This window comes from Leptidea sinapis, chromosome 11, assembly GCF_905404315.1.
Source record: "Leptidea sinapis chromosome 11, ilLepSina1.1, whole genome shotgun sequence".
Classification (NCBI taxonomy): domain Eukaryota; kingdom Metazoa; phylum Arthropoda; class Insecta; order Lepidoptera; family Pieridae; genus Leptidea; species Leptidea sinapis.
Window position 1 is genome coordinate 7,691,160 of NC_066275.1, and position 26,700 is coordinate 7,717,859.

At 35.8% G+C, this 26,700-nt stretch overlaps 2 protein-coding genes across 2 annotated transcripts; one reads left to right on the plus strand and one right to left on the minus strand.

Annotated features, from left to right (window-relative positions):
- The first annotated feature begins 212 nt into the window (after nt 1-212).
- On the plus strand, nt 213-12,930 carry LOC126966879 (protein CREG1). Its single transcript, XM_050811164.1, has 6 exons — nt 213-292; nt 4,119-4,301; nt 7,890-8,044; nt 8,723-8,842; nt 10,578-10,659; nt 11,702-12,930. Exons 2-6 carry the CDS (start codon nt 4,124-4,126, stop codon nt 11,851-11,853), a joined length of 687 nt encoding a protein of 228 aa, XP_050667121.1. The 5' UTR covers nt 213-292; nt 4,119-4,123; the 3' UTR covers nt 11,854-12,930.
- Nucleotides 12,919-19,524, minus strand: LOC126966857 (golgin-45). Its single transcript, XM_050811124.1, has 6 exons — nt 19,203-19,524; nt 17,999-18,483; nt 17,342-17,479; nt 16,543-16,604; nt 15,162-15,543; nt 12,919-14,648 (listed from the first exon to the last, which is right to left on the minus strand). The coding sequence occupies exons 1-6, from the start codon at nt 19,228-19,230 to the stop codon at nt 14,508-14,510; spliced, it is 1,236 nt and encodes a 411-aa protein (XP_050667081.1). The 5' UTR covers nt 19,231-19,524; the 3' UTR covers nt 12,919-14,507.
- Between the last annotated feature and the right edge of the window lie 7,176 nt (nt 19,525-26,700).

The window sequence follows — 26,700 nt, forward strand, 5'->3', positions numbered from 1 at the left end:
TTTCTCCCTTTATTATTTATCTATATAAAAAATTTATATGAGAACATACGTACTCGACGAAATTTTTCATGATGAAGACGGCTACGACACGACAGGGCTCTAATATGACATCTAGGGACAGTTATCTAAAAAATAAATATCTATGGTTGATGTTTGACAGTCATTGTCATTTGTCAGATATGTCAAAGTGAACTTGACATTGGCTTCGATAACGCAATTGACGTTATCAAACGAGGTGAATGATTTTGTAATTTGAAATGCTAATTAGTGGTAAACGCCTCAGAGAACACAGGTACGTCGCGGACATTTTTTTTTGTTTATTGTTAATATATTTCCTAAATGTGTATATTAATTATCAAGCATTATGTAATTCAAAGTAGTTAACAATGATTTATCAAATTTAAAGAAAAAATATTACCCGACAACATTTTTTGAAAACTTTATCAATTTTAAAGCTTTCAGGTTGAAAGTTCAAACAGCTTTTATATTACACTTAAATAGGTACCTACCTACATATGAATAATAAATTAGTAATAAATAAATAAATATTAAAAAAAAAATACCCAGTTGGGATTTAAAAAACCCATCGGCCGAGTATCCTAGAGCATTTTGACCAAGAAAAGTAAAGTTAAAAACTAACAAAGCTTAATATAAAATCCCTGACCACACTAGAAACTTCAAGGATTGTACTTAATGTTAAATAACTATGAATAATTTATCGAATTAAAACAGAATGATTGCGATTAATTGCTTGAAAACCGGTACCTACGCAACTTGGCTAGACCGAAATCTATTTTTAAATTCAATATTAATTGTTTGCCAATATCATGTCATGAGGAAAATACACACGGATAAATTATAATAATTATTTATTTTGTTCGGCTACGTTACCGATATATTAACAATATGGTAGAAGCAACGATTCAAATAACAGCAAATTCGATAACTCACAATTTAAATACAAAACATCGTATTTGTAAATATTTATAGAGTGCAATAGGTATATTTAATTATTACATACTAGCTGACCCGACAGACGTTGTTCTGTATATAATAAATAAAATATTGTTTTTTATGTTTTTTTAATTTTAATTTGTTTTTCAATTATTGTGAAAATAAATAAAAAATGCATCAAGAATTATTTCGTAAAATATGTCACTCTGTTGTTGTAATGAATTTGTTTCTGCTGTCAAACCGAAAATAGAATTAGAATAATTTTAAATCCCAGAAACTAAAGAGCGTAAAGGATCTTGTTGTTGGGACCAATTGTGGCAATTTTACTTTGCCTCCAGCACAACATAATCCAGTTTATTCATCACTGTATTTTAACGCCTTACAATATTTATAAATTATTGTCATTCTCCCAATTTTTACCGATTTTTCGGCACGATAATAAACTTAAGATTTACATAAAAATAATCTGATAGATAGATAACAGCTATAGTTAATGTACCAACTATAGTTAGTTAGTCAAAATTCAGTTTATTTTTACCTCCTAAGAAAGTTAGAAAGATATAAAAAAATTAATTAGTTTGATTTCTGAACGACTGAAAACAAAATTGTTGTTTTTATTTAAATCCGAGCATTTTATATTTATTCACCTTCTAAACCTTCTCTGTACTTACTTACACATATAATTCAAGACCAAAATTAGCCAAATCGGTTCAGCCGTTCTCGAGTTTTAGCAAGACTAACGAACAGCAATTCTGTTTTAAATATTTAGATTACTACCGACTATATCACTCAATGAAACCAAATATGTAGGCTACGGTATTTCACTGTGGGGTCATGCTGCTGACATTAATATACTTAAGTGTTTGCTCTGCAAAAGAGAGCTGTTCGTGCTATATATCAGCTTGTAACTAATTCCAGTAGGCTTCATAAGATACATAATAGCTTTAAGGGTAAATGTATACACTTTTATAATAAAGTCCCAGCCACTGTTCTGTGTGTTATATATATATATAAATTTAAATGTTTCTTTAAATAATGGCTCTTTCGTAAATCCAACTACTCCACAGCTGAATATATGTGATCCGACAGCCTGGGACTATGATTATGATTATTTTATAGCAATAGCAATGACAATACAATATTGCATATTTGATTAAAAGAGCGTAAAAAAAATGCTGGGAGAGTTTCTTGCGCTGCTTCTTGTCTCTCAGAGCGCCATTTGTTTCTACCTATATTAGAAATGACATCAGAAAGAATTCTAAAGGAATCAATTTTGAGAAAATAAATGCCTTTTAAATATAATATTATTATTTTGTGACGAGTCATTACAAAGTTACATACACATTTTTTTCCTGTCAGAAAACTTACGCACTAACTCAAGATTTGTGTTGTAGCATTAAATTAAAAACAGTGCCTTGTAAGTATTTCGAATATTCATTAACTACTTATTGTTCACAGCCTACAGCTACCGCTGTGGCCTTAAGAATTAGTTTTTTTTAGTTATTTACATACATTAGATACCTACACAAAAACTTCATAGATCTATGGCAGTTATTGATATCATTGGCATTGTCTCATCAACCTATCGAAAAATCAGTGGATGTTTCAGTTATTTGTAAATTTATTCTATACAGCAAATACACCCCTCGTCAAACTTCTAGTTCGCCCCGACGTTGCTGATGTTGCGCAGTAACAAAAAATAGTCTCTGCGCAGGCACGTGGCAACTTCAGAGCGATATAGATGATTGGATAGGATTCAGAACGAAGAGGAGCTAGCGAAAACCCTATTTATAAGACTCCGCTTTCTGGATGAACGGGTGCGCGATATCTAGACATCGGGACTCTCTTTTTTTAATAAAATTGCATTAAGTACAATTATAAAAGAAAAGCTTGGGGGCGGTCACTCCCTTTGCAGATTGTGGTTTATGGTATCTACAGTATCATATCGCACAATAAAGGACTCACTAACTCTACGTAACCGTGTAAAAGCCCTATTTTATGGTTCTTCGTAACATTAATTTAACAAAAGTACTTATATAGAAAATTCGCTAATGTCCTTATCATCTACCTTCACGAGATCACCTCCACCCGTTTCTTATCTGATTAATAATGCCTAGCAGATCGAGTTTTTACTGAAACGAATAAGGCTTGGAAACCGTAAAACAATTAAAACCGGTTAACATTTCTGTGTCTACATACCTAGAGAATTTTATCGGTTTTCTTGTTTCATAAAGTTATGCTGTTTTTGGTTTAAGTTAATTATAAAGGTTTTGTTAAGTAAAACAGAGAGGAATCCTCAAAATCTATAAGGCTTTTTTATAACAACTCTCATAACGAGGAAATAAATAATAGATGCAAACTGATTTTAACCGTTAAATTCAAAATAAGTTCCAAGCCTTTAACTATATTACCTACCTACGGCTGCCCACTCAAATATTTCTTGTATATTGTATTGTTCGTAACCATGCTCTATTGCTATGCGGTTGACTATATTGTTTAACATAATTATGTAACATTCCGTAACTATTATGTTTTACTTATATGAGGCTATCTATCGAATGCTTTAGTGAATACCAACCTGTTTTTTGTGTTGATCTCTGTTATCTCAAGTTGTCTGGCAGATAACGCTTGTAATTTGTCAGTGTAAGCACTGAGTGATTAATAGTTATAAGTTATTTCTTTACCTATACAATAAGAACATTGGGGTCATCTCATGGTAATGTGACTATCATTGCCCATTTCTTGCAACCCCATTTAATTTTAATACCATCTTTGTGCTGCAGAAGAGGGTTATTCGCGATATTTATAACTTAGTCCTAAAGAATCCTTATGTAAGAGAAAAATTTAAAGATATATACATTTGAAATGCTGCATCTCAATATTATATTGTTGACAATGTTTCGTATATTTTTATAGGCAACATTATAAAACTGATAAACTATTAACACTCAGAGCACGTTTTCAGGGGGACTGAAAACGTGGTCTGAAGAGATTACGAAACGTCGGGCTAACTAATAAAATAGTAAAATTGTAACTTTTTACGCTACATCTAATGTAAAAACACAGTTACAATTACACGCATTTTAATCTTTTAAAAAATGTTTTATTAAATTAATAAAATAATTAATAAATAATTAATTGTAATATTTTTTAAAATGCTTTAGGAACAATGTGGAAATCACTGATAGTGGCCGTGAGCCTTCTAGAAATATTCGGCGAGTGTCGGATGGGACATGGCAAACACTCCGACAGGTGGGAAACCAACGAAATATCAGACCCCTGGAGAGCCGATCCGCCAGACCATACGAAACTTGTTGCCATGGCCCGATACGTTCTACATAATTGTGGTAAGAATTACGGAATAAGCTACTACACACACTCGCACGCACACACACACTCGCACGCACACACACACTCGCACGCACACACATGCACACGCATATACATATATAGTAGGCGCTCGGTAATCTGGCACCCGATTTTTTCCCCTACTACTACCGGATTATCGAAATTGCTGGATTATGGGCTTTATATTGAATAAAAGGTTTATTTAAGTATATATACTTTTGATTATAAAAAATAAATAAATAAATAAATAAAATTGGCAAATTTGTTTACTTAATAATGAATACTACGTTGCGTCTCAGTATTGCTTATGTTCAACCAATTATCGAGCGGGTTACCTCAGTTGCTAAGGCTGAGATCTATAGAGCGTACTTAAACTTTGCTCAGACTTTCACTTAAGTACATAAATCTTAACTGAGTCACTGAGTGTAATAAAACGCGGACTTGACATTTGCATTGGGCTATCTTGGCTTAAGCGCGGTATAATGTCAGTTGTCAAATGAGTATAAAAACGAAAACAAAGATTATGCTAGTTACACTCAAAGCAAACTCTATGTACGCTTTATAGATCTCAGCCTTAGTGCCGGATTGGCGAGCGCTTACTGTATGTTATGTATATAAACATATAGTACATTATACATTACTTGCTATTTAAAATGATTATCTTTAGTTAAGTGTTAATGTAGCTAATATTTACAAAATCATGTCTACCCGTGTTTGTGGAGACTTTTTCAGGAGCTGCTTACTCGCCAAACGCTGGAACAACCATGAATTAGCATTTATATTATCTAATGAATTATATAAATATAATTATGATTTTTTCTGACAATGACGGATGAGACGTTCAGCTGATATTTATGATAAGCCCTGCCCATTACAATTCAGCCGCTCAGTGTTCTTGAAAAACCCAAACATTCTGAACAGCACTACAATCGCTCTCGTCACCTTGAGACATAAGATGTTAAGTCTCATTTACCCAGTAATTTCACTAGCTACGGCGCCATTCAGACCGAAAATTAAATCAATTATATTATTAACATAATTTTACACACCGAAGGATTTCGATTAATAACTCCGAAAATTATTAAATAACTTTCTTGCTTTTACCTACAGCCTATTGGCTATTTCGCAATAGTATTACCTACTCTTGGTTATTCTTATTCAGTTAACATAAATAATATGTAATAGTTTAAGTAACATCCTAAGTTTTATATTATCTACCTATAAATTACTTATTACCTAAGTTCAAATGTAGAAAATACTGATTATTTACTGTATTTAATAGGTAGGTACCTTGTTTACAATAAACAATCTGTTTAAATATGTATATATATAGAAATCGATTTTTATCCAAATTATTCAAACACGTGAAAAATATGAAAATAGTTAAAAAAAAACTAAAAAACACGCTTTGGTCGAAAAGATTAATTAGTTAAACTTAGTTGTAATTTAAAATGAGCATCAATTCCAGCCTCATCGACGATAAATGAAAAAATTATATAAATTAACAAAAAATTTATTTTGCAAATTGAAAAATGGAATAATGTTATCAAATTAATGTATTCGATAAATCTACAAAATTTGAAGGAAATTTTGGCCGTATAAAGTGGGTCAAAATCGCGCCCAAATGAGTCGGTTACAAACAAACATACATACATGTGAAGCTAATAAAAAGCGTGTAAAAGGCTGTCTGAATTTTTCTGTCAAGGCAAAACATTCATCCGGAAATCAAAACAGGTTTTTGCGCAGACACGAACCATGACCGTGTATGTTGATGTAAGGTTTATTTACTTAACAAGTGAGGTCATATTGGTTGACACTTATTAATAATTAATTAGTATTGACTTTCTTACATGTTATTACACCTGCCAATACCTAGTTATGACGGGAATAAAAATAGTCCTTAAGTTTGTATATTCTATAGCCTTGATACTTGTGATGATTAATTAAGTAGACCATTTTGGGCAATGTTAAAAAACATTTGTAAATTTTAAAATAATTCTAGTTTTTTTAGGGTGCCGTGTTAGGATCAGTTTGTTGTCCGACCGTCTGTTTGTCAATATCCTTTATATCAGGAACACGTGGAAGTATCGAGTTAAAATTAAAATTATATGCTCAAGTCTAGTCTCTTGGAGCTGTAAAAAAACTTCTAAGTAACTGAAGTATAATGCTTGAAATATAGGTACCTAATATTTGGACACTCTGATGGGAATAAAAATTATAGTGTATTTTCTGTTGAACTATGAAATTTGTACTATGTGAAAGTTTACTTACACGACGAATATACTAAAGGGGAAAATCTAAAACTAAAACTATGCATTTGTAATTTAATTCGAATATACTCTAAAGCTGGCCATTCAAGGGGGTGATATGATAACTCGATAGAATATGTATTGCAAGCCTACTCGGTTAAAGCAGTTTGGGGTTTATCTTCCGACTTGCTACATCAAAATTAATCTAGCTGTGAGATGTGGTTATATTATAATAATAATGACACACTTTTTACACAAATTATCTTGCCCCAAGTTAAGCATATATAGCCTGTGTTATGGGTTACATGACAATGATATATTTAATACAATATACTTACTTAAACATACATAAATACATTTAAACATCCATGACCCGGAAACAAACATCCATATTCATCACATAAATGCTTGCACCTACCGGGATTCGAACCCGGGACCTCTAACTTAGTAGGTAGGATCGCTAACCACTCGGCTATACAGGTGGTCTATATTAGCCCTTATAATTTCTTATATACAAGAATTATTTAAATCTAATTGTTAGATCGAGAGAAAACTCTTCAACTTTGTAATATTACAGGTACAGAGGTAGTTATTAAACAACTGATTACAATACTGGGAAACCAATTTTCACAATTTGCCGGCTAGAGTCGTATAATTAACCGCGGCGCTTTTTTCAGCCGTGAAGCAGCAATGTGCATTATTGTGTTTCGGTTTGAAGGGCGAAAGGCATAAAAGTGCAATTGCGATGCCTCTGTGAAATTTAGGTTCAATCAAGAATCCTGTTGGCCTTATCATAAGGTGAACATCTTATCTCTTTTTGATACTTGTTTTTTTTTTCGAGAGGAGGAACATACATTTATCTACACCCATGCTTTAAATCCTCTATTAAAGATTCTGAAACAGTTAGCTTATTGTTTCAGAATCTTTAAGAATATTCATATTCTGGGTGTAGATAAAGTCTTGTATGAAACTGTTGATAATTAGGTATTAAAATACTCATGTGATACTATTATCACCTACCCACTTATTAGACAACAGTTGCATAAATAACTATTACGTATTTAGACACCAAAACCGGGTCCATATCGAGATATGCTTGTCCATAGCTCGGGTGTAAACACACCCCTATCGACTAAAAACCTGCTGCTGGTAACTCTAAAAGCTTTTTCAGCGACGCCGGGCTGGCGTTGCAGGCCGAAAATGTAGGGGGTGGGGGAGGGGAATGGGGGGCGTCTCGGAAGGAGACTCGAACCTCGGTCCGATTGTCACTTGGTATAAAAAACTATTAAGCTTTGTATATAATCTGAACTAATAATAATAGCCATATTCCGTGCACAGATTGGGCTTCCATCGCCAGTATATCCGTGCTGCCGGCCATCGAAGGGTTTCCTTTCTCGAATGTGAAGTCGGTGGTGGACGGCTCACTTGCCAACTCTACAGGCGTGCCCTACTTCTACATGTCGCCCTTGGATTTCACTGCTCGCGATTTAGCGGTAACTATTTTATGATACAGTAGAAAGGCCCCTGATCTTGCCTTTACGGAATTTCATAGATACACTTTATAGCTTGGTTGCACCAATTAACTTTAGCAATAACAAACAAAACAAACAATAACAAACATGTTAATGTACCAACTGGTAAAGAAAAAAATGTGTTGCAGCAGATGGTGAAACACCTTCTGTAGTCTATGTTAAAATCAGCGTTACTGGTAAATTTGACTTTGACCTTTATATCTAATATGATGCCACCCAGTCTTAGAAATAAGTATATAGACAAACTGTAATCCTTTAAAAGCATTTTGACATGTTTGGTTTTAAGAATAGGTATATAGATATATTGGTCCAAAAACATATTGACAAACACAAAAAAAAATACAAAAACTAAAATAATAACTTTGAACCAAAATGGTATAGGACTTAAAAGCAGCGGATTGGGATAGAATGATCTTCTTTCATTCCTTTCTGTTACCATGTTTCTACAGGGTATGTATAATTTAATACCAAGCTATGGCCCGTAACAAACGCTTTTGTGATTTCTTTGGTGTTCAGGAGAACATTCGCGGCAGTGTATTTTATTCTGAACATATCTAAAATCCAGAGACAAAATCAGAGGCAGAATCTAAACGGCAAACATTTATTATTCTTAATAACATGGTATTGTGTATTTTACAGAAAAATACACGCGCTACTATCTTGGTTTCATTGGAAGAAACCAGATTTTGTGAAAACCAGAAATACGATCCAGAAGATCCTCGCTGCACTCGATTAATGTTGTCTGGAAAAATGAAGAAGGTGAGCGCTACATAAAACTTATCTCCTACTACGATATATCATGAAAAAACAAGTAAGAAGGTTGTTTATATAAAAGCAAATTGTCATAATCGAGCGTAGCGTTCGAAACATAAGGTCGAGATTCCCGAACGCGGGTAGGTAATTATCGGATATGAACTTAGCAAAAATTTGTGACCTCTGCTTGTAGCACTATCGTAGGTATTGCTTGTTGCAAACAAATTTAAATACCTACCTAGTACCTAAAAATTTAATAGGACTTTCAATTTTGTCAATGTCGGCAATGAAATAAGTAATTAATATATAGCTAGAGTATTATTTAGTTAAATTTTAAACGTCGTGGCATTCAATATTACTGACAAGTGTAGTTATAAAAAACTTCTTTTGAGATTTGCTTTGTAGTAGTTGGTCGAACACATCTTGGTACATGGGAAATGCATTATTCCACCGAATTCCATCTCGTACGTCATTCCCTAATAATAAAATAATAATAATTTTTTCCATTTAATCCCATCAAACAATGACTGCTCTGTTATATTTTAATGTGTGATAAAAATGGGTTGGTCAACAAAGTTGAACGTAATGTGATTTAATATTCTTATAAGTGTTTGCTGTTACAGGCCAGTGATAAGATAATCGCGTAAATATATATATAAGTATATACCTACCTGGTATATTATGTGGACATTGATAACTATTATGTGAATAAATTCACGTCTTGCTTATCTCCCAAATGGAAATAAGTAGGTAGATATAAAATATATTATGTTTAAATTTGTACAAATCTTAAATTTGAACAAATTTGTTTTATTTTTAACGAACTTACCCCATATAATTTTTTGGTCAAGGAAGATGAACGATCGAAGAAACGGATTTATAATGACTAGTGGTTGATACTAGCGAAGTTGTGTAGCGGGTGCATGAGCAAGTTTTCATATAATATGTACCTAAACCCAGAAACTATATAGGTACTATATAGGTTTAAATATAGTGTTGCGTTTCAAACATTGTTTAATAGGTAATTAGTGTTAAAGTAAAATTAGTAGAAATTCAAAGCGTATTTTTTCCAACATATCCATAATATTCTGTTAATTTGTTGTAAATCAAATTGGAATATGAAAAGGATAATTTATTAAATCTTTTAAATGAAATTATCATTTAATTTGTAGATAAAATTTTGTGAACATGAATCTTTATAGACTATTGATTTGGATTTTACAGGAGCGTTGCCGGCATTAAAGGAAGGTGTATAATTAAATGAAGTTCTTCATTGATGCTTTTCTTTTTTTACATTTTGCATGGCTTTTCCGAGAGAAAGTATTATGAAGCACCCCCTCTTCTTTTAACAGGTCGGCAAGGAAATACTCTATCAAGAGAGCGGGGTTAACGGATTAATTTTGATCAAATGACTCGGTTTCAATGTTACCATAATAAATATATACTTTCAAATATAATTTGCTATAATATGTATGTACCTAATAGTTATAAGTTTTATTCTCTTTGGTTTGCGTGTGTTTAACATTCAATTTTATTAATGAATTGGATTTCTCTAGAATTCTATAACGAAGTAAATATCTACCTACATATATGCAAAATATACATATTATATTAACTTAAATATACTTATCCAAATATTATAATCTTGAAAGGCCAAGAGGTTAATAACATTATCAAATTTTATTAGTTATATTATCTACAATTGAATGTTCATATCAATTGAAGTAATTGATCTTGGCAGGTCAAAGGAGGTACTCCTGAGTATACGTTTGCCAAGGCCGCTTTGTTTGAGAGACATCCGGCGATGGCCACGTGGCCTACAGGTATGTATATAAGTACTATTAACTAGATACTTATTAGATAGCGATTTTGGGCTTTATTATTATTGACATAGATTCAACAACTAGACTAACAATAACGCAAAAAAAAATCCGAAAGAAAAGTCTGCTTACTCGTCTATTAGGCACAGTTTTCGTTATTCCTAGCATTGATTCGACATCGTTTCCCTGTTTGAATCTATCTGATATACCTCATATATCATGCCATACATCACAATCATCGAAAAATGTGCAGAAATATTGTTTGCATACACCAAAATTACCCGATAACGATTATGTTTCTCGACCTCCATGACATTTGTCGAATGATAAAATTATTCGTTGAACTGATATTTTTGAAGTTATACTTGTTTAGGCGCGTTATGAAAAAATATGAGTGAAATTTTAAGATGCGCGCGCAAAACTGTAGCACAAATGTAACAGGTTTAAATTGGTTCCTAAAATTTTCTAACGTTTGCATCATTCGTTATTTTTCTTTTGGTTTTTCGTCCATTATTAGGACACGCAAAGGGTTCAAGCCCATACAGACGTATGCATTATTTAATAATTAATTGTCAAAGCCATCTTTGCAAGATTTTTACAAAATTGTTCTTTCTAAAAACGTAAAATAGCACGAGGAATAAATCGATTTAATGATTTTTGCTTCGTTCGGCCAAAGTAGTATAACTTCTTGCGTGCATACATAAGTAAACATAGTTTTTTTTATTTGTTTAGTAGCACATTATACTTAGATAGTTTCCGCAGTAAGATATACTGAAATACATCATAACTATGCGTTGTTTCATGTCCGCCGTTCCTATTTATACTAAATTAGTACTGACAGCGAGTCAGTAGTAATAAGCGGTGTTTTAAGTCATCTGTGAGAGACGTATTTAAAACGCGCCTATGTCACTTCTATTATCTCTTTATTTAGATTTCTATGCAAATCTTTTAAAGTATGGGGCGGAGATCACTAACATCAGGTGACTAACTTGTCCTATCACATAAATAACCAGCTTAACATTAATACCTTCTTTCCCTTTTACAGATCACGATTGGTTCATTGCGAAAATGAAGATCGCTCAAATAGCAATGGTGGATTGGTTCGGAGGAGCCAAGTACGTGTCGGTGAAGGATTACCTCGCCTACAACTACACAGGCACCGAGATGCTTGACCATTTTAGTCATACTAGAAACTAAAATAAACCTGTATGAAGAATATAGGCATCAAAAGCCAATGAAGACTTACTTGATGTAATATCCCTTTATGTATGGTTTACAACTCCTTCACAGTAATGGGCATGACGACAAAATATATCGATTTTCAATTATGTCAGTATAGATCTTCTATTTTTCGCAATTTTGTCATACTACCTACTTTAAATGACGCGCGAAAACGCCCGTGTCATGGATTATGACGTCACAAATCAATAAAAACTTCAAGGGTCGCTAGTAATTACTGAGTCCTGACGTCATTCATCCTGATTTGTGTTTCAGTTACGATTTTTGATTACTTTCATACTGTTATCATGCCTATTGCGTTGCAATGTGTTTATTTAACGCACATCGAATGCAAAATAAACTCGTAGTGCCAATAATTATGCCAATACGTATTGAATTTGGTAAATTCAAACTGATTCCACATAAATACAAATTTTCATTATATTACAACGAACTTATGACCCCTTTTCAACTGCGCAATATGTATGCCTATTATGTGACCCCAGTTGGTAGTACCACATTCTATTATTTTAATGTTACCACCCCAAGTTACGTAGACGTAAGAGAGTAGTACTCTAGAGAGTTAATCGTTATTTTGCTGTTCATCCGATTTCATGGTCGAGGGTAGTTCTAACATTGCAACGGTTTGGAAATATTCAAGGGTAAACATTATTTATAAAAAAAAATACTGTTTCTTCTTATGGTGAATTGGAAATAAAAGAGGAAATGTTTAAATAAAAAGATTACATGCAATTCTGGGGTAAACTATCCCAAGAAAAACTTAAAAAAAAAAAGTTATATAATACTTCCAATATAGACATTTTGCCTACAATTATTATACACAGTATAATCATTCGTTTTTTTCAAACGTATGGACAACGTTTTACTCTGTATAATTGACACCCTGGTTTGTTGTAATAATCTTTCATATTTTTATATAAAGTGTTTATACAATATAAGAGGTATGTATACGATATGTATATTGGTAAGGTAATTGGATAGAAATGTGATATATTAAAAAAAAAGTGATACAATAAAATTCGATTAATTATTAAACCTTTTATTTATGAATAAATAGCTGTACAAAATTACCTACATTTTTACATCAATATCCCTACCAATGTAGAATAGTAATAAAAAAATTTTAATCAAAAAATTATAAAGGATTCAAACGCGTATAAATAATTCAATTTTCACGTTTGACTTAACATTCCTAAGAGATTACAATAAAATAAATATTTAAAAATAAAACACTTTAATTTTACGTTACAATAATGAATGTTAATGGGTAGGTAGGACTTCGAGAAAAAACTCTGCGCACTTCACGTCAACAGCCGATAAAGTCCTTTTAGTCGTTTTTTTTTGTATGCCACATCCCATTGTCTTTGTTTTAATTTATACAGAATTAAACGGAGTTTTATTCTATTATAAGTTCAAAGCAAAATAGCAATTCCTAATAACAAAATAAGGCGAGAAATCGATTGAGGTGTAGATTTCGTCTTAGTGACATTTAATTTAATACTTTTAAATATCCATATTTATATAAAAAGTGGTATTTTTACAATCCTTTTATCACATAAGTATTGTTTCTCCAAATTATAATATTAAGAGACAACCACTCATTAAAAATCTAACAAAATAATAGCATAAAATAACTTTGTGTTACTTCATTTTTCTTCTTAAGAATAAAAAAAAATAGGCAAATTATTTTTACAAATATAGGCAGTATATTTTACAATCAAAACAAGTGTTTATATTTTAGTAGTATTCTATTACAAGTAATATTTACAATTTTACACAGGTACTTTGATTACAAATAATGGGAATGTAGAAATGTACATTCATGTATGTACACATATACACTGAGATGAAATATATATAAAAGGAGGACATACTCCTTCTGTCTCACTCCTAGTTGGGTCACATTTAATAATATAATTTGCTTTTAAACTTAGTGTCTGCAGTTTGTGCCTTCGAGACAGCAACAAGTGAGAGGCTCCTTTGCACAGGACAACGGCGCCTTTTTTGCAGTGAAACAATAATGTGTAAGCATTATTGTTTATCGGTCTGAAGGGCGCCGTAGCTAGTGAAATTACTGGCCAAATGAGGCATCTTATGTGTCAAGGTGACGAGCGTAATTGTAGTGCCGCTCATAATTTTTGGGTTTTTCAAGAATACTGAGAGGGACTGCATTGTAATGGTCAGGGCGTATCAATTACTTTCAGCTGAACGTCCTGCTCGTTTCGACCCGTATTTTTATTTAAAAAATACTGAGAGAACATGTGTCATTGAATTAATACAAAATAATCTAGGTATTATACTAAGCATTAACAATTACACAAATGAAATTAATAAAAAATATTTTTTTAATGACGGTGTGTCATCAGTTCTTCAGAATTTCCAGTTGTAATATGTTCAGTATGAGGTTCTGATTGCAAATTGTACATTTTTTGTACATTACACATTTACACAATAATTGTACAAACCTCAGTGGTTTTTATTGCTTTGAAACCTCCATGTAAAATTTGTTTTTTATTAATAAATAAAAATTGCCAAGTTTTCAGAGGTACTTGTTTAACACTATAGTGTAGTTGAGCGAATAATATACACTCGTAAATGTAATGTAAAGTACACTACAGCAGCTGCACTCTCCCATTACAATGCACGCATGAAGCAACGGGCAAGGTGACGTTTACATTGTTATATGCGTGGTGAACTAACGCGTTCACTGGCACATCGTTCCCTCTCTTTATGTCCACGGGCATTGACATAACCTGAAATGAGAAAATATTAGTGTATTAAAATCCCTACTAATATTATAAATGTGAGTTTGTTTCTTACGCTTTCACGCCTACACCACTGAACCGCTTTTGATGAAATTTAGTACAGAGATAGACTAGAGCTTGGAAAAAGACATTTAATGCGAAAAAAAATGGACGTGTTGAGATAGGGGATGGAAGTTTGTCATTATCGATGATGTCACCATAACAACAACTGGCAACAATGAGACAACGAAAAATATTCACTTAAGGTCTAATGAGACTCCCATTAAACATTCTTATATGAGGATTAAAAAAGGGCTCCTGTTTCCGCAATTAAACCACTTAGTTGGGCCTATTTTGCGTGGAGTGTTGGCCAGTTAATCCAACCAGCCCTTCCTAGTGAATATTTTATGGAAGAGGAAGAGAAACAGCTGTATAGGTCAGCTGATTTTAAGTAATAACATTCACTTGCAACACCAGATGAATTATAGGAGCTGGCTAAGCTCCAAACAACGAAAAAATTACCTGTTCTGCATATTTTTCTCCATCACTTATACTTGATAAATCATCCAAATGGCTTATATCCTGCTTGGGAACATCTTTACTAAGATTTTCAGACAGTTTCAAGTTCACTGATGCCAAATCCAAAATATTTGTTGAATGTGGCATGATTGCTCCCAGATTTATATCAGCAATTGGACGGTTGAATAATTTCCTACTTGTGTATTCAGGTTCCGTGATGTTCTCAAGCCACTTCTCATGCAAACTGTACAGACCCTTATAAGTACATTTCATCATATCCTGCACTCTGCATCGTTCATCAAGTAACTGTTTCACGGCTTGCTGTAAGTTTATTGTCTTCTCTGATAGAAGTTTTTTACACTCTGCCAGTTCTTCTATCAGTAAACTGGAAAAGATTCATATGTATATTAAGTCTCAAGCTGCATCACTAGATTATTGGAAAATTAATACTAATAGAGTTGAACCGATAGTTATTTCCCAGAGTTTATTACTGACATTGCTTTCTAAAATTCGACCCTTATTAACAACAATACAATAAAGTGTTTTCCTTCTTTTAGAATCTAATTTAATCCCCAGAAGACTCAAGTTTGCGCGTTTACCACTAAAAAAACCCCATTTGTTGTATCACCGCTCTTCGACAGCACTTCCCTTAAAGCCTCGCCTACTAGTATCGAAATACTGGGTTTCGAAATCTCGAGCGTGGCCATCTGGAGGGCAAAGCCAAATTGGCTCCAAATAAGCTGGGCGTCATTAATAAAGCACGGCAAATACTTCAAGCCGGCCCACATTCTAGCGCTCTACAAAGCGCAGGTCCGGCCACACATGGAGTATTGCTGTCATCTCTGGTCTGGCGCACCACAGTATCAGCTCGACCCAATTGACCGCGTGCAACGCAGAGCAGCTCGAATTGTCGGGGACCCAGTGCTCTGTGAACGGCCGGGTCACATACCGTATTTATCACGGGGAGTGTTCCGAAGAGCTGTTCAACCTGATTCCTGCCGTCAAATTCCACCTTCGCACGACACGCCACAAGTTAGAATATCATCCCCACCATCTGGATGTGTGGCGGTCCTCCACAGTGCAATTTTCAAAGAGCTTTCTTCCTCCTACTACAAAGCTGTGGAATGAGCTTTCTTATGTGGTGTTTCCTAGACGATACGACGATATGGGTACCTTCAAAAAAAGCGTGTACACCTTCTTTATAGGCCGGCGACGCTCTTGTGATTCCTCTGGTGTTGCAAGAGAATGTGGGCGGCAGTGATCACTTAACACCAGGTGACCCGTACGCTCGTGTGTCCTCCTATCCCATTAAAAAAAAATCTATACCCAAGCTGTGCAAGTAAAACATAAATTTACTAATTAAATTATAGCAAAATTTTAATACCTGCTTGCTAAAAATTTACTTCTCCACACCTCACATTGTCCTGCCAACCATTCAGTTTGTTCCTACAAACAAAAGGATTTAGTATTTGTAAAAAGGGGGGCAGGTACTTTTATATTCGCCATTAAAAACCAACCCAGTGCCTCTTATACCACATAATTGTAGTTCTAACATTTTTTGAGGAAAGATTAACAATAACATAAATGTTATTTCTTAATAATAATTTAAAATTAAGATTGAAATATTTTTATTCAAATTCATGCGACAAGGATATAAAAGAATGTTTTCCGGCTCATTCAATTCAGTCTCATGACAGAATTTGTCGAGTCAATTTCTCCTGAGGATACCTCATGTAGTTGCGAAACACATGTCGAATTGGTTAAAGACATATCTTAGCGCAATTTATACTAAAAAAAAAACTCACATTTGGATGATTACGGATTTCCCCAAAATAGCGCCTAAATCAATAATTTTTTTTCAAAGAAGGTTTCTATAAATACATAGTGAAATGATGCCTGTGTGAAAAGATATAGACTCAGCAGGCCTCTATTCATTTTGACAAAATTGCATTAATTTAAATTTATTTTTCGAAATAGCTAATTCTGATCACTGCAATCGAAAGGAATGAATTTATGCTAACTTTACCATGCAAATTATGGAACTGTCCACTGTTGGCTCAAAGCCTGAAATTGCAATCTGCACTTAACAGCCAATTAGTGAATGTGTGATTCAACCTTGTATGATATAATTAAATTAATGATTTTAAAATACCTCTCTACCTTTAACATATTTTATAACCAACCTGGTGTGTGGTTAAATGCTGTGCTGAGTTAAGCAATGCATTGGCCAAGTGTTTCTTATCATCATTGAGCGACTGGACTTGTACTTCAAGGTCCTCTCCCATTGACGCAACTAACATTGTTTTCAGTTCCTTATTTACCTGAAAAATATATTATGCAATGAGAAATCTTGTATACATATGTTTCAGTCTGAAAGACGCCATAGCGAGGTAACTTACTGGGCAAATGTTACTTAACATCCCATGCCTCAAGGTGACAAGCACAATTGTAGTGCTGCTCAGGTGGGCAGGGTGTATCAATTATCATCAGCTGAATGTCCTGCTCATCTCATCCCTTCTTGTCATAAAAAAAACATCCAAACAATACTAAAGTAATTCAACAGCTAAAGTACTCAATCAACTATAAACATTAAACAGAAATATCTCTTATCTACTCCCACACAAATTCTATACTGATATATTTTCTAATATTGATGGTGAAAGGCCCCCAAAGATAAAGATTGAAATTATTTAACACCACTATATTATGTTGGATAAAATGTGCCGCCTGCTGATGCTGCTGAAGGTTTTGTGAAAATATCAAAAATATTGTTTGCATAATGCAAACACAATTGTTCTACATTTTGTATATATACAAATAATAGATGACTCAACCTTTACCTGAACTTGCTGTTTCAATTGCTCTTGCAAACATGCATTTTCTTTGATCAATGAATCAATTTTTTCTTGCATTTCATTGTTTTGTGATCCTTTTTCATCACTTGTGCTGTTGCTTGATAATAATTTTGTTCTGGGCTTATATTCATTAAGGCTTGTTTTCATCTGTGACATTTGTGATACCAAAGTATTGATATCCATATGATTTTTTGATTTTTTTGTATTCTTTTTATGCAAATGTGGTGTTAATGGCTTAACAGCAGCAGGATATGGCTCATATGGAACAAACTTAGGATTTTTAGAATAAATTTGAGAACTTCTCCTCTCTATAATACTTATATTTTTGGGGTAAACCTGGATAAGCCTAGTGCCCAATATTGAGTGTTCTTTATTTTTAATAATAGCTTTATCAGTTGCAGCTTTTCCTTCTAGAATTTTTTCATTTGATTCCATGCCATCTCCAGCAGTTCTAGGTTTGCCCATGATAACTATAAAATAAAAAAACAATTATCTTATTAACTTTTTAATGTGCTAGGATCATCACATGGTTTTAGCTTCCTTAGTCATCCAAAAAGAGTAACTAATAAGATAAAGTTAAGAAATACTGAAACAGGCAGCAAAATAAATGTGTGACATACAAAATTGATTGCAAATTGTGAACTTTATCCTCCTTACCAAAAAAATTTGTACAGTCTATCAGTAACACTAAAATCAGAACATCTCTCCTCTTTTATAAGATACTATCATTTTATTTAAACTTGGTATATAACTTTAGAAAACCTATCCAAATAATTAGGCTACCATAATACCTGTCAAATAAAACTGTTGCAGTTCTTGAAATGAAATAATGTTATGTAATTTCATGTAGAAGTTATTTATGCATAATAATTAAGATAAAGGAATAAAACTGGTTAAAATTTACCATTTCATTAATATAATGTAGATAACATTGCTTATTTTAGCTTAGCTATAATGTAATTTGTATAATGTTACAGGGTTGTTTATATTATTATATATTACTATAAATATTTAAAATATAAAAGTAAAAAGAACTTTAATAGTTTCATAAAAACTATTAATCTGTCTGAAACGTTCTTACAGAAATATTATGATTTTTTTTAATATTATTCTCATAATAGTATTACTATAATATTTTCCTGTTTACTTTTGCTTTGATAAGATTATACTATACATAAGTTATACTTACTGTCGTTAAAAGATGAAGTGTTGTCCATTATTATGATATAAATACATATATACAAAATACAGTATTAAATTATTTTATTTTTTTTAGTGCGAACTGAAAGTAGAATTTAGGTACCTAGACCTACTAATGTAGTGTTATTTTTAATTTAATAGCTTCTTTACTATAATACAGGTTAAGACAATAAGATAACTATTAGTTAAAGATGTACGAACACAAACTACAAACAAATATTTGTTTCGTTTAATTTAGTTCGTACACAATTATTTTATATATTATTTATCATAAAATTACATCAAATTGAAATTATTTCAATTTGTAGGTATTTGACATTTGTCTTTGTAATTTTATGAACGACTGGCTTTCGGTGTCAACTGTCAATTTTTTACATCCATACCGCCCAGACTTTCGTATTGTCAACTGTCAAATAAGCTAAGACTGTTTTTTTTTAATTGTATGGCAACTAGACCATTAAAATGTAAGTCAAGAACTTAAACGTTTTAATTTTTGTACCTAATAGAATGTTATGCAATAAACCATAGATATGGTGTGCCGTTAAAAGTAATTTTTTTGGGACAAATTAATATAGTTTCTTAGACTAGTGTCTAGGGGTAGCAGGGGTAAATATGTGTTGGTACACATAGTAGAAGTAAAACTTCAAAGGACTTGTACCTAATTATTAACATTGTAAGGAAATATAACTTCTTGCATGCATACATAAATGTAATCTGTATTAAGAAAAAGAGCCACTTCCTTTATGGGACCGCATAAGAAAAAGCTGTAATTTAATAATAAATGCTGTGTATGATTGTTGTGAATATGACATTTGTGATCTATAACAACTTTTAATATTTAGGCGTTTTCGTTAAAATATGTCCACATATAAAATATGTACGGTAAAAAAAAGACGTGTGGCACTCGGGGACTGCCGCGGTAAAGCTATTGCATAGCATTTTTTATCGACTTATGCAATTATAATTATTTATTTATTTTATTTATGCAGTATTTTTTTTTTCTTTGATATAAATCAAGTTACACTTTTTGAGCATGGTGACCGATAATTTTCTTTTATTAAATAAATGAGAAGTTAATATTGTTCAAAATATTTTTATTATCTTACAATACATGTAGGTTATTCAGGGATATTTATTATTGAAACTATAGGTTTATGGTAACTGAAATAAGAAACATAAGTTTCAGACTTGATATCTTCTAAATATCTGGAAAATACCGCGTCAATGGTGGTCCCATATTTTGTTGTGTATTCTTGTGGATCATAATTCATTTTCAAATTCAATATTTTCGAAAGAAAAGTTGTCAACCGCTCTGATTTTTTATCAGCGAAGTTGATGTTGAAATCGCCAGCCAAAATAAGTGGAATTTATTACCATTTGTACCAAGTTTTTTCGACCCTTCTTCAGTGTACTCCAGTAAATTTTTTTTTCGTTATTTAGACCTGCGATCCTCAAGACTATAATCAGGTGAGTTGCAAGAGGTTGATGTTTAGCGAGGTGGAGCCACTGCGCCATCTCCCCTTAATTAAGTAGCACATCGGCTCTCTTGAGTTTTCTAATCGGATTTTGCTGCAAGAGCATTCTGGATAGCGGGTTTGGGTGAGTTGTCAAACGAGCCTTGTAGTTGATTGAGTTTCGTTTTACTTCGTCAAATATGGTTGGGATTTCCAGATACTCATGGATTTCAGAGTTTCGAGCGTACCAAGGCGCCGATGAAAGTACCCTTACTATACTGTTTAGAGCTCTCTGGAGGCACATAATGTTGGATTTGCTGGCTGTCGACCACAGTTGGATTCCATATGTCCAGATCGGTTTTATTATGGAGCAATATACCCCAAGTTTGTTAGATAGTGATAAGGCAGACTGTCTACCGAGAAGCAGAGTAGGTTTTTGAATATAAAGTTGATTTCGTTGCGCTTCGTTTGTACATGGTCTTTCCATACCATCCTACGGTCCAGATAAAATCCGAGGTATTTAACGCAGGTTAATTGCGGCAGAGTGTCAGAGCCTAGATTGACCGGTGGACAAGTTTTCCGTCTTAGGGTAAATGTGATGTGGTGAGACTTAGGGGCGCTTGCTTTTATGCGCCACTTGGTCAGCCAAGCATAAGTGGCATCGAGCTAAATTTGTAAATGTCTGTTCGCTTCATTGGGGCCACTGTTACAACTGAGGAACGTCGCATCATCGGCAAAGGTTGCTACAGCTGCTTCTGTTGATTGGGGTAAGTCACTTGTAAATATGTTATAGAGGACTGGACCAAGTACGGAGCCTTGGGGTACTACGGTCCTGCAGCTAAAAAGGGAAGATCTTGCGTCACGGAGCTTTACTTGAAATTTTCTGTCACTAATATAAGACTCCATCAGTAGGTAGTAGGAGTGTGGAAGGTACATTTTAATTTTGCACAATAGTCCTTTATGCCAAACCCGATCGAAAGCTTGTCGTACGTCGAGAAAAGCAGCCGAATAGTATCCCTTCTTTTCCAGACATTGTCTAATTGTACAATACACTCTGTGAACTTGTTCTATGGTGGAGTGGTGTTTCCAGAAGCCAAATTGATGGTCAGGTCATGACCCATATCTAGGCAAGGGGATATTCGTGCCAGGATGATCCTTTCCCACCATTTTGACAGAACAGGCCTCAGGCTAATAGGGCGATAAGACGAGACTTCGGTAGGCGGTTTACCAGGCTTATGGATCATAACAATTTGTGATATTTTCCAGAGTGCAGGAACATGCGAGGTTTTCAATGTGGCATTAACAAGGATGGTCAAAAACGTAATGCACTTCTTAGGAAGCTCTTTCAATAGCCTGGGGGTGATTAGATCAAATCCAGGTGCTTTATTAGGGTCCATTTTGGCTATTTCTCTAGCGACCTCTCTTGGTGTAGTAGGTCTCAAAGACAGGCATAGTTGCATGTCTTGTCTTAGGATTTGGTCTATTTCTGGATCTTCTGGACTATCCATATTGTTGGGTTGGAATACGTCTGCCAGGTATGTAGCAAAGGCCTGAGATTTTATCGCGCCCATGTACTACCAGATGTAATAGGTGGAGAACTCTGTTGCGGCTGTTTTTTTCTTTTTTTTTTATGGAATAGGAGGACACACGAGCGTACGGGTCACCTGTTGTTAAGTGATCACCACCGCCCACAATCTCTTGCAACTCCAGAGGAATCGGAGGAGCGTTACCGGCCTTCAAGGAAGGTGTACGTGCTTTTTTTGAAGGTACCCATGTCGTATCGTCCCGGAAACACCGCACAAGGAAGCTCATTCCACAGCTTTGTAGTACGTGGAAGAAACCTCCTTGAAAACCGCACTGTGGAGGACCGCCACACATCCAGATGGTGAGGATGATATCCTAACTTGTGGCGTGTCGTGCGAAGGTGGAATTCGGCGGCAGGAATCAGGTTAAACAGCTCTTCGGTAGAAGACACACAATGAAGCGACGTCTCTACGCAACGCCAAGTGATCCAGCCGTTCACAGAGCACTGGGTCCCCGACAATTCGAGCTGCTCGGCGTTGCACGCGATCAAATGGATCGAGCTGATACTGGGGTGCGCCAGACCAGAGATGACAGCAATACTCCATGTGTGGCCGGACCTGCGCTTTGTATAGCGCTAGTATGTGGGCCGGTTTGAAGTATTGCCGTGCTCTATTAATGACGCCCAGTTTCTTTGAAGCCAATTTGGCTTTGCCTTCCAGATGACCACGAAATTGGCAATCGCTCGAGATTTCGAGACCCAATATTCCGATACTAGGCGAGGCTTTGAGGGAAGTGTTGTCGAAGAGCGGTGATACGACAAATGGGGATTTTTTAGTGGTAACCGCGCAAACTTGAGTCTTCTGGGGGTTAAATTGGACAAGGTTCAATTTTCCCCATTCCCCGACCTTCTCAAGAGAGGACTCGATAGAAGACATAAGTTTCTCCCGGCACTGGTCGACGATTTCCCGAGAGAGACCTGCATGGCCCGTGTATACGGCATCACCAGTGCTGTCATCTGCATTGCAATGAATGTTGGAGGTGTCCAACATATCATTGATATGGGGCGTGGGTTCGAGCAATATCCGTCGACAACGACTTGTATGCTGCGCCCAGTGAGGAAGCTGGAGGTCCACTTGCACAAGCTCTCGGGAAGCCCAAATGATGGAAGTTTGGGGAGGAGCGCCTTGTGCAATACACGATCAAAGGCCTTCGCAATATCCAGGCTAACTGCCAGGCCTTCCCCCTTGCTTTCAATAGCCGCAGCCCATCAATGTGTTAAGTATACCAGAAGATCACCTGCCGATCGACCATGGCGAAACCCGTATTGTCGGTCGTTGATCAACTGGTGACTTTCTAGGTATACCAAGAGCTGACGACTAATTATGCTCTCCATGATTTTGGAGAGCAGGGAGGTAATAGCAATAGGCCTGTAGTTTGCCGGATCCGAACTGTCTCCTTTTTTTTTGGATCGGATGGTCAAGGGCTGACTTCCATGAGTCAGGGACTACGCCTTTAGAATAGGAGCGCCGAAATAAACACGTTAGCACCGGCGTCAACTCAGGGGTACACGTTCTAAGCACGATTGGAGAAATGCCATCCGGCCCGCTCGACTTCCTGACGTCCAACGAAAACAGAGCTCGCCTAACAGTTTTCTGTCTGAACTGTACTTCAGGCATAGAGCTCTGACACCGCGGGATGGTCGGCGATGTTTTTCCGTTCTCGTCATGAGTCGAGTTGGAGGCGAAAAGAGTGCACAAGAGATCGGCTTTCTCTTTTGCCGTATGGGCCAGGGTGTCATTCCTCATGTGCAACGGCGGCATGGACGGCTGGCTGAAGTTACCAAGAGCAGCTTTCGACAACGACCAGATCTTGCGTGTTCCGGTCGGGTAACTGGAAAGCTGCTCGACGATTTTGACGACGTGTTTTGACTTTGCACGGGCGATTTGCCGCTTAAAAAATCTGGAGGCACGGTTGTATTTCCTCTTAAGAACTGTGCAGTTCGGATCCTTTGTGCCCAGCGCTGTAACCCAAGCTCGATACGCCTGTTTTTTGCAGTCAGATGCTGCTTTAACTGACGCATCGAACCAGTCACTTCAGCATAGGTGCGTTGGTGAATGGGTTTTTCATTTAATTGAGGTTTGGTCGAGGTGGAGGTTGGTTTAATTGGCAAAGCTGTGGTAGTTGAGGAGGGGTTGCGTGTTTCTCTTGGAGTTACGGTTTTATTTCTATGGGCGAGGATTTATTTATATATTTCACAGCCTTTGTAATTAGCTGGGTGGTCACATGAGCAGAGAGCGCATTTAGCCGGTGTGGTTCTATCTTTCTTTTTGCACTCCGAGGTTTTGTGACCTTTTCCACATTTGACACACCTATATGGACTCATGCAGTTATTCTTCGAGTGACCGTAGCGCTGGCATTGAACAATACTTTTAGAGTAGATATCGACGAGGATCCTCTATCTTGACTTTTTGGTTAAATATATGGGTAATGGTCTTGACTGCAGGATTGTTAATACTGGGTTCAATGTTCACGAAAAATGTCGATGTGGGTTTTTTGTCAGGCCCGTATCGTGCATTGATGATTTCGCCTTTAATTTTATTGTTCGTACTCTCAATGGCTTTTAATATCGCTTCATGGGGAGTACTGTGATGGAGGTCTTTAATGACAATGCGATAGCATTTGTTGTCCTCAGGGGTAAACGTATGCCCTATGAGACCGTTTGCTCTTATTACCGCTATGATTTTCTTGTACTCCTCAGCAGTGTTGACGAGTATGTGGAGTAGGTTTTTGTTGATTAATTTGAATCTGAAATAGTCTTTGCTGCTGACGGTTTGAAGAAGCTTCGATAGCTCGGTAACATCCTCAATGCCATTGAGGACGATAGGTGGAGGTTTGCTGGGTTTGGCACGGTCGGTAGGGCATGATTCATCCGTTACGTCTAAAGGCAAGGCGCTGATACGGTTTTTCGTGATAGTACTCTGTACCTCTGGTGGAGAACTGCAGTATTTTCTTTTCTTACTGCTTCTTTTGTCCTTGTTTGGTGATGGCACCCTTTGCCATGGTGGTGGGGCAGGGTGTTGAGGGATGTCTTCCAACAAGGTGGCTTCATGAGAGTTACTAGACGAATTTGGTTCCTCAGCATTATTAACTGTATGGTTGTCTTGTGGTAACCTGCCTAGATCGGAAAGGGATGCAGAGCATTGTCTGTTAAATATGTCTGGCAGGAGTACTAGTTGCGTTAGCAGTGTGTTGAGGTTGAAGGTTTTTTGAGGGATTTGACTTAATTTTTGTTCCCACGAGAAGGGTCGAATTATTGGTCGCCCACAGGGTAACGCCCATCCTGTGAGAAGGCACTTTACAACGATGTGGCCAGATACATCGAGGTCTGCGCTAGAGACTGAATTCCCTCAGCAATTCATCCTGTCGGCGCGTATCCCACCTTAGGATTGGGGTTAGGTTATAGGTTATCACGGGCTATTATCCGCAACTCGACGACTACAGCGCGCCTATTTTGCGTGGTGAGGAGGGCGGCTAATCCTGCCACCCCAGTTCCTCAAGGTAATGTATCAAACCTCTGATGTCACCCATAACCTCGGGGAGAGTCCTCGGTGACCCCAGGTGATTGGCCCGGTATGTGGCCACACTCCTACACTCCAAAATGACGTGTGCGGCCGTTTCGTCCGCCTCCGTGCAGGCTCTGCACAGTGGGCTGTCGGTGACACCTATATTGAACAGATGCTTGTTAAAAGGGCCGTGACCCGTTAGTACATGAGTTATTTTCCGTAACCTAGGTCGTGGAAGTTTTACTAGCTTGCGAGAGAGCTTGGGGTCTATTTGAGGTAGAGCTTCTTTTGCTTGTCTACATCCACTTACTTCCATCCAGTACTTATTATGTAATTCCTTGGTGTGTTGGCGTATTACCTTCGTAGGCCAGCTAGGCGGGAGAGGGATAGTTGGTTCTGGTCCTTTTGCTGTCATCGCTGAGCCTCTCCTGGCCAATTCATCAGCGGCATCATTCCCTCGTGAGTTACTGTGACCTTTATCCATTGAAGAGTTACTTGGTTGTTATTTTCACATAACTCCCTCAGACACTGGTGACAGTTGTATATTAGCTTAGAGGTGATAGTGTGGCTTTGTAGGGCTTGTAGTACTGATTTGCTATCTGAAAGGATGCGGATGGAGTAATCTTTTACTTTTCGAGTCAAAGTAGCAGTGACTGCTTCTATGATACCCATACATTCTGCTTGGAAGACAGTGTTATGAGCTCCTAGTGATACAGCTATTCTTATATTTAGGTCATCCGAGAACACTCCGTATCCCGTGCCCGACCTTGTCTTTGAGCCATCTGTGAAAATCCTGAGGTCTTTTGTACTGAGGTCCTCTTTCAGTTCTTCATACAGCTGTATTTTGTATCTCTTATCGAATATGTATTCCTTTGGAGATCTATCACTTACTGCCAACAGCAGAGGCTCCTTTTCAATCACCTCATTTAGAACCTCTGGGTGTGGG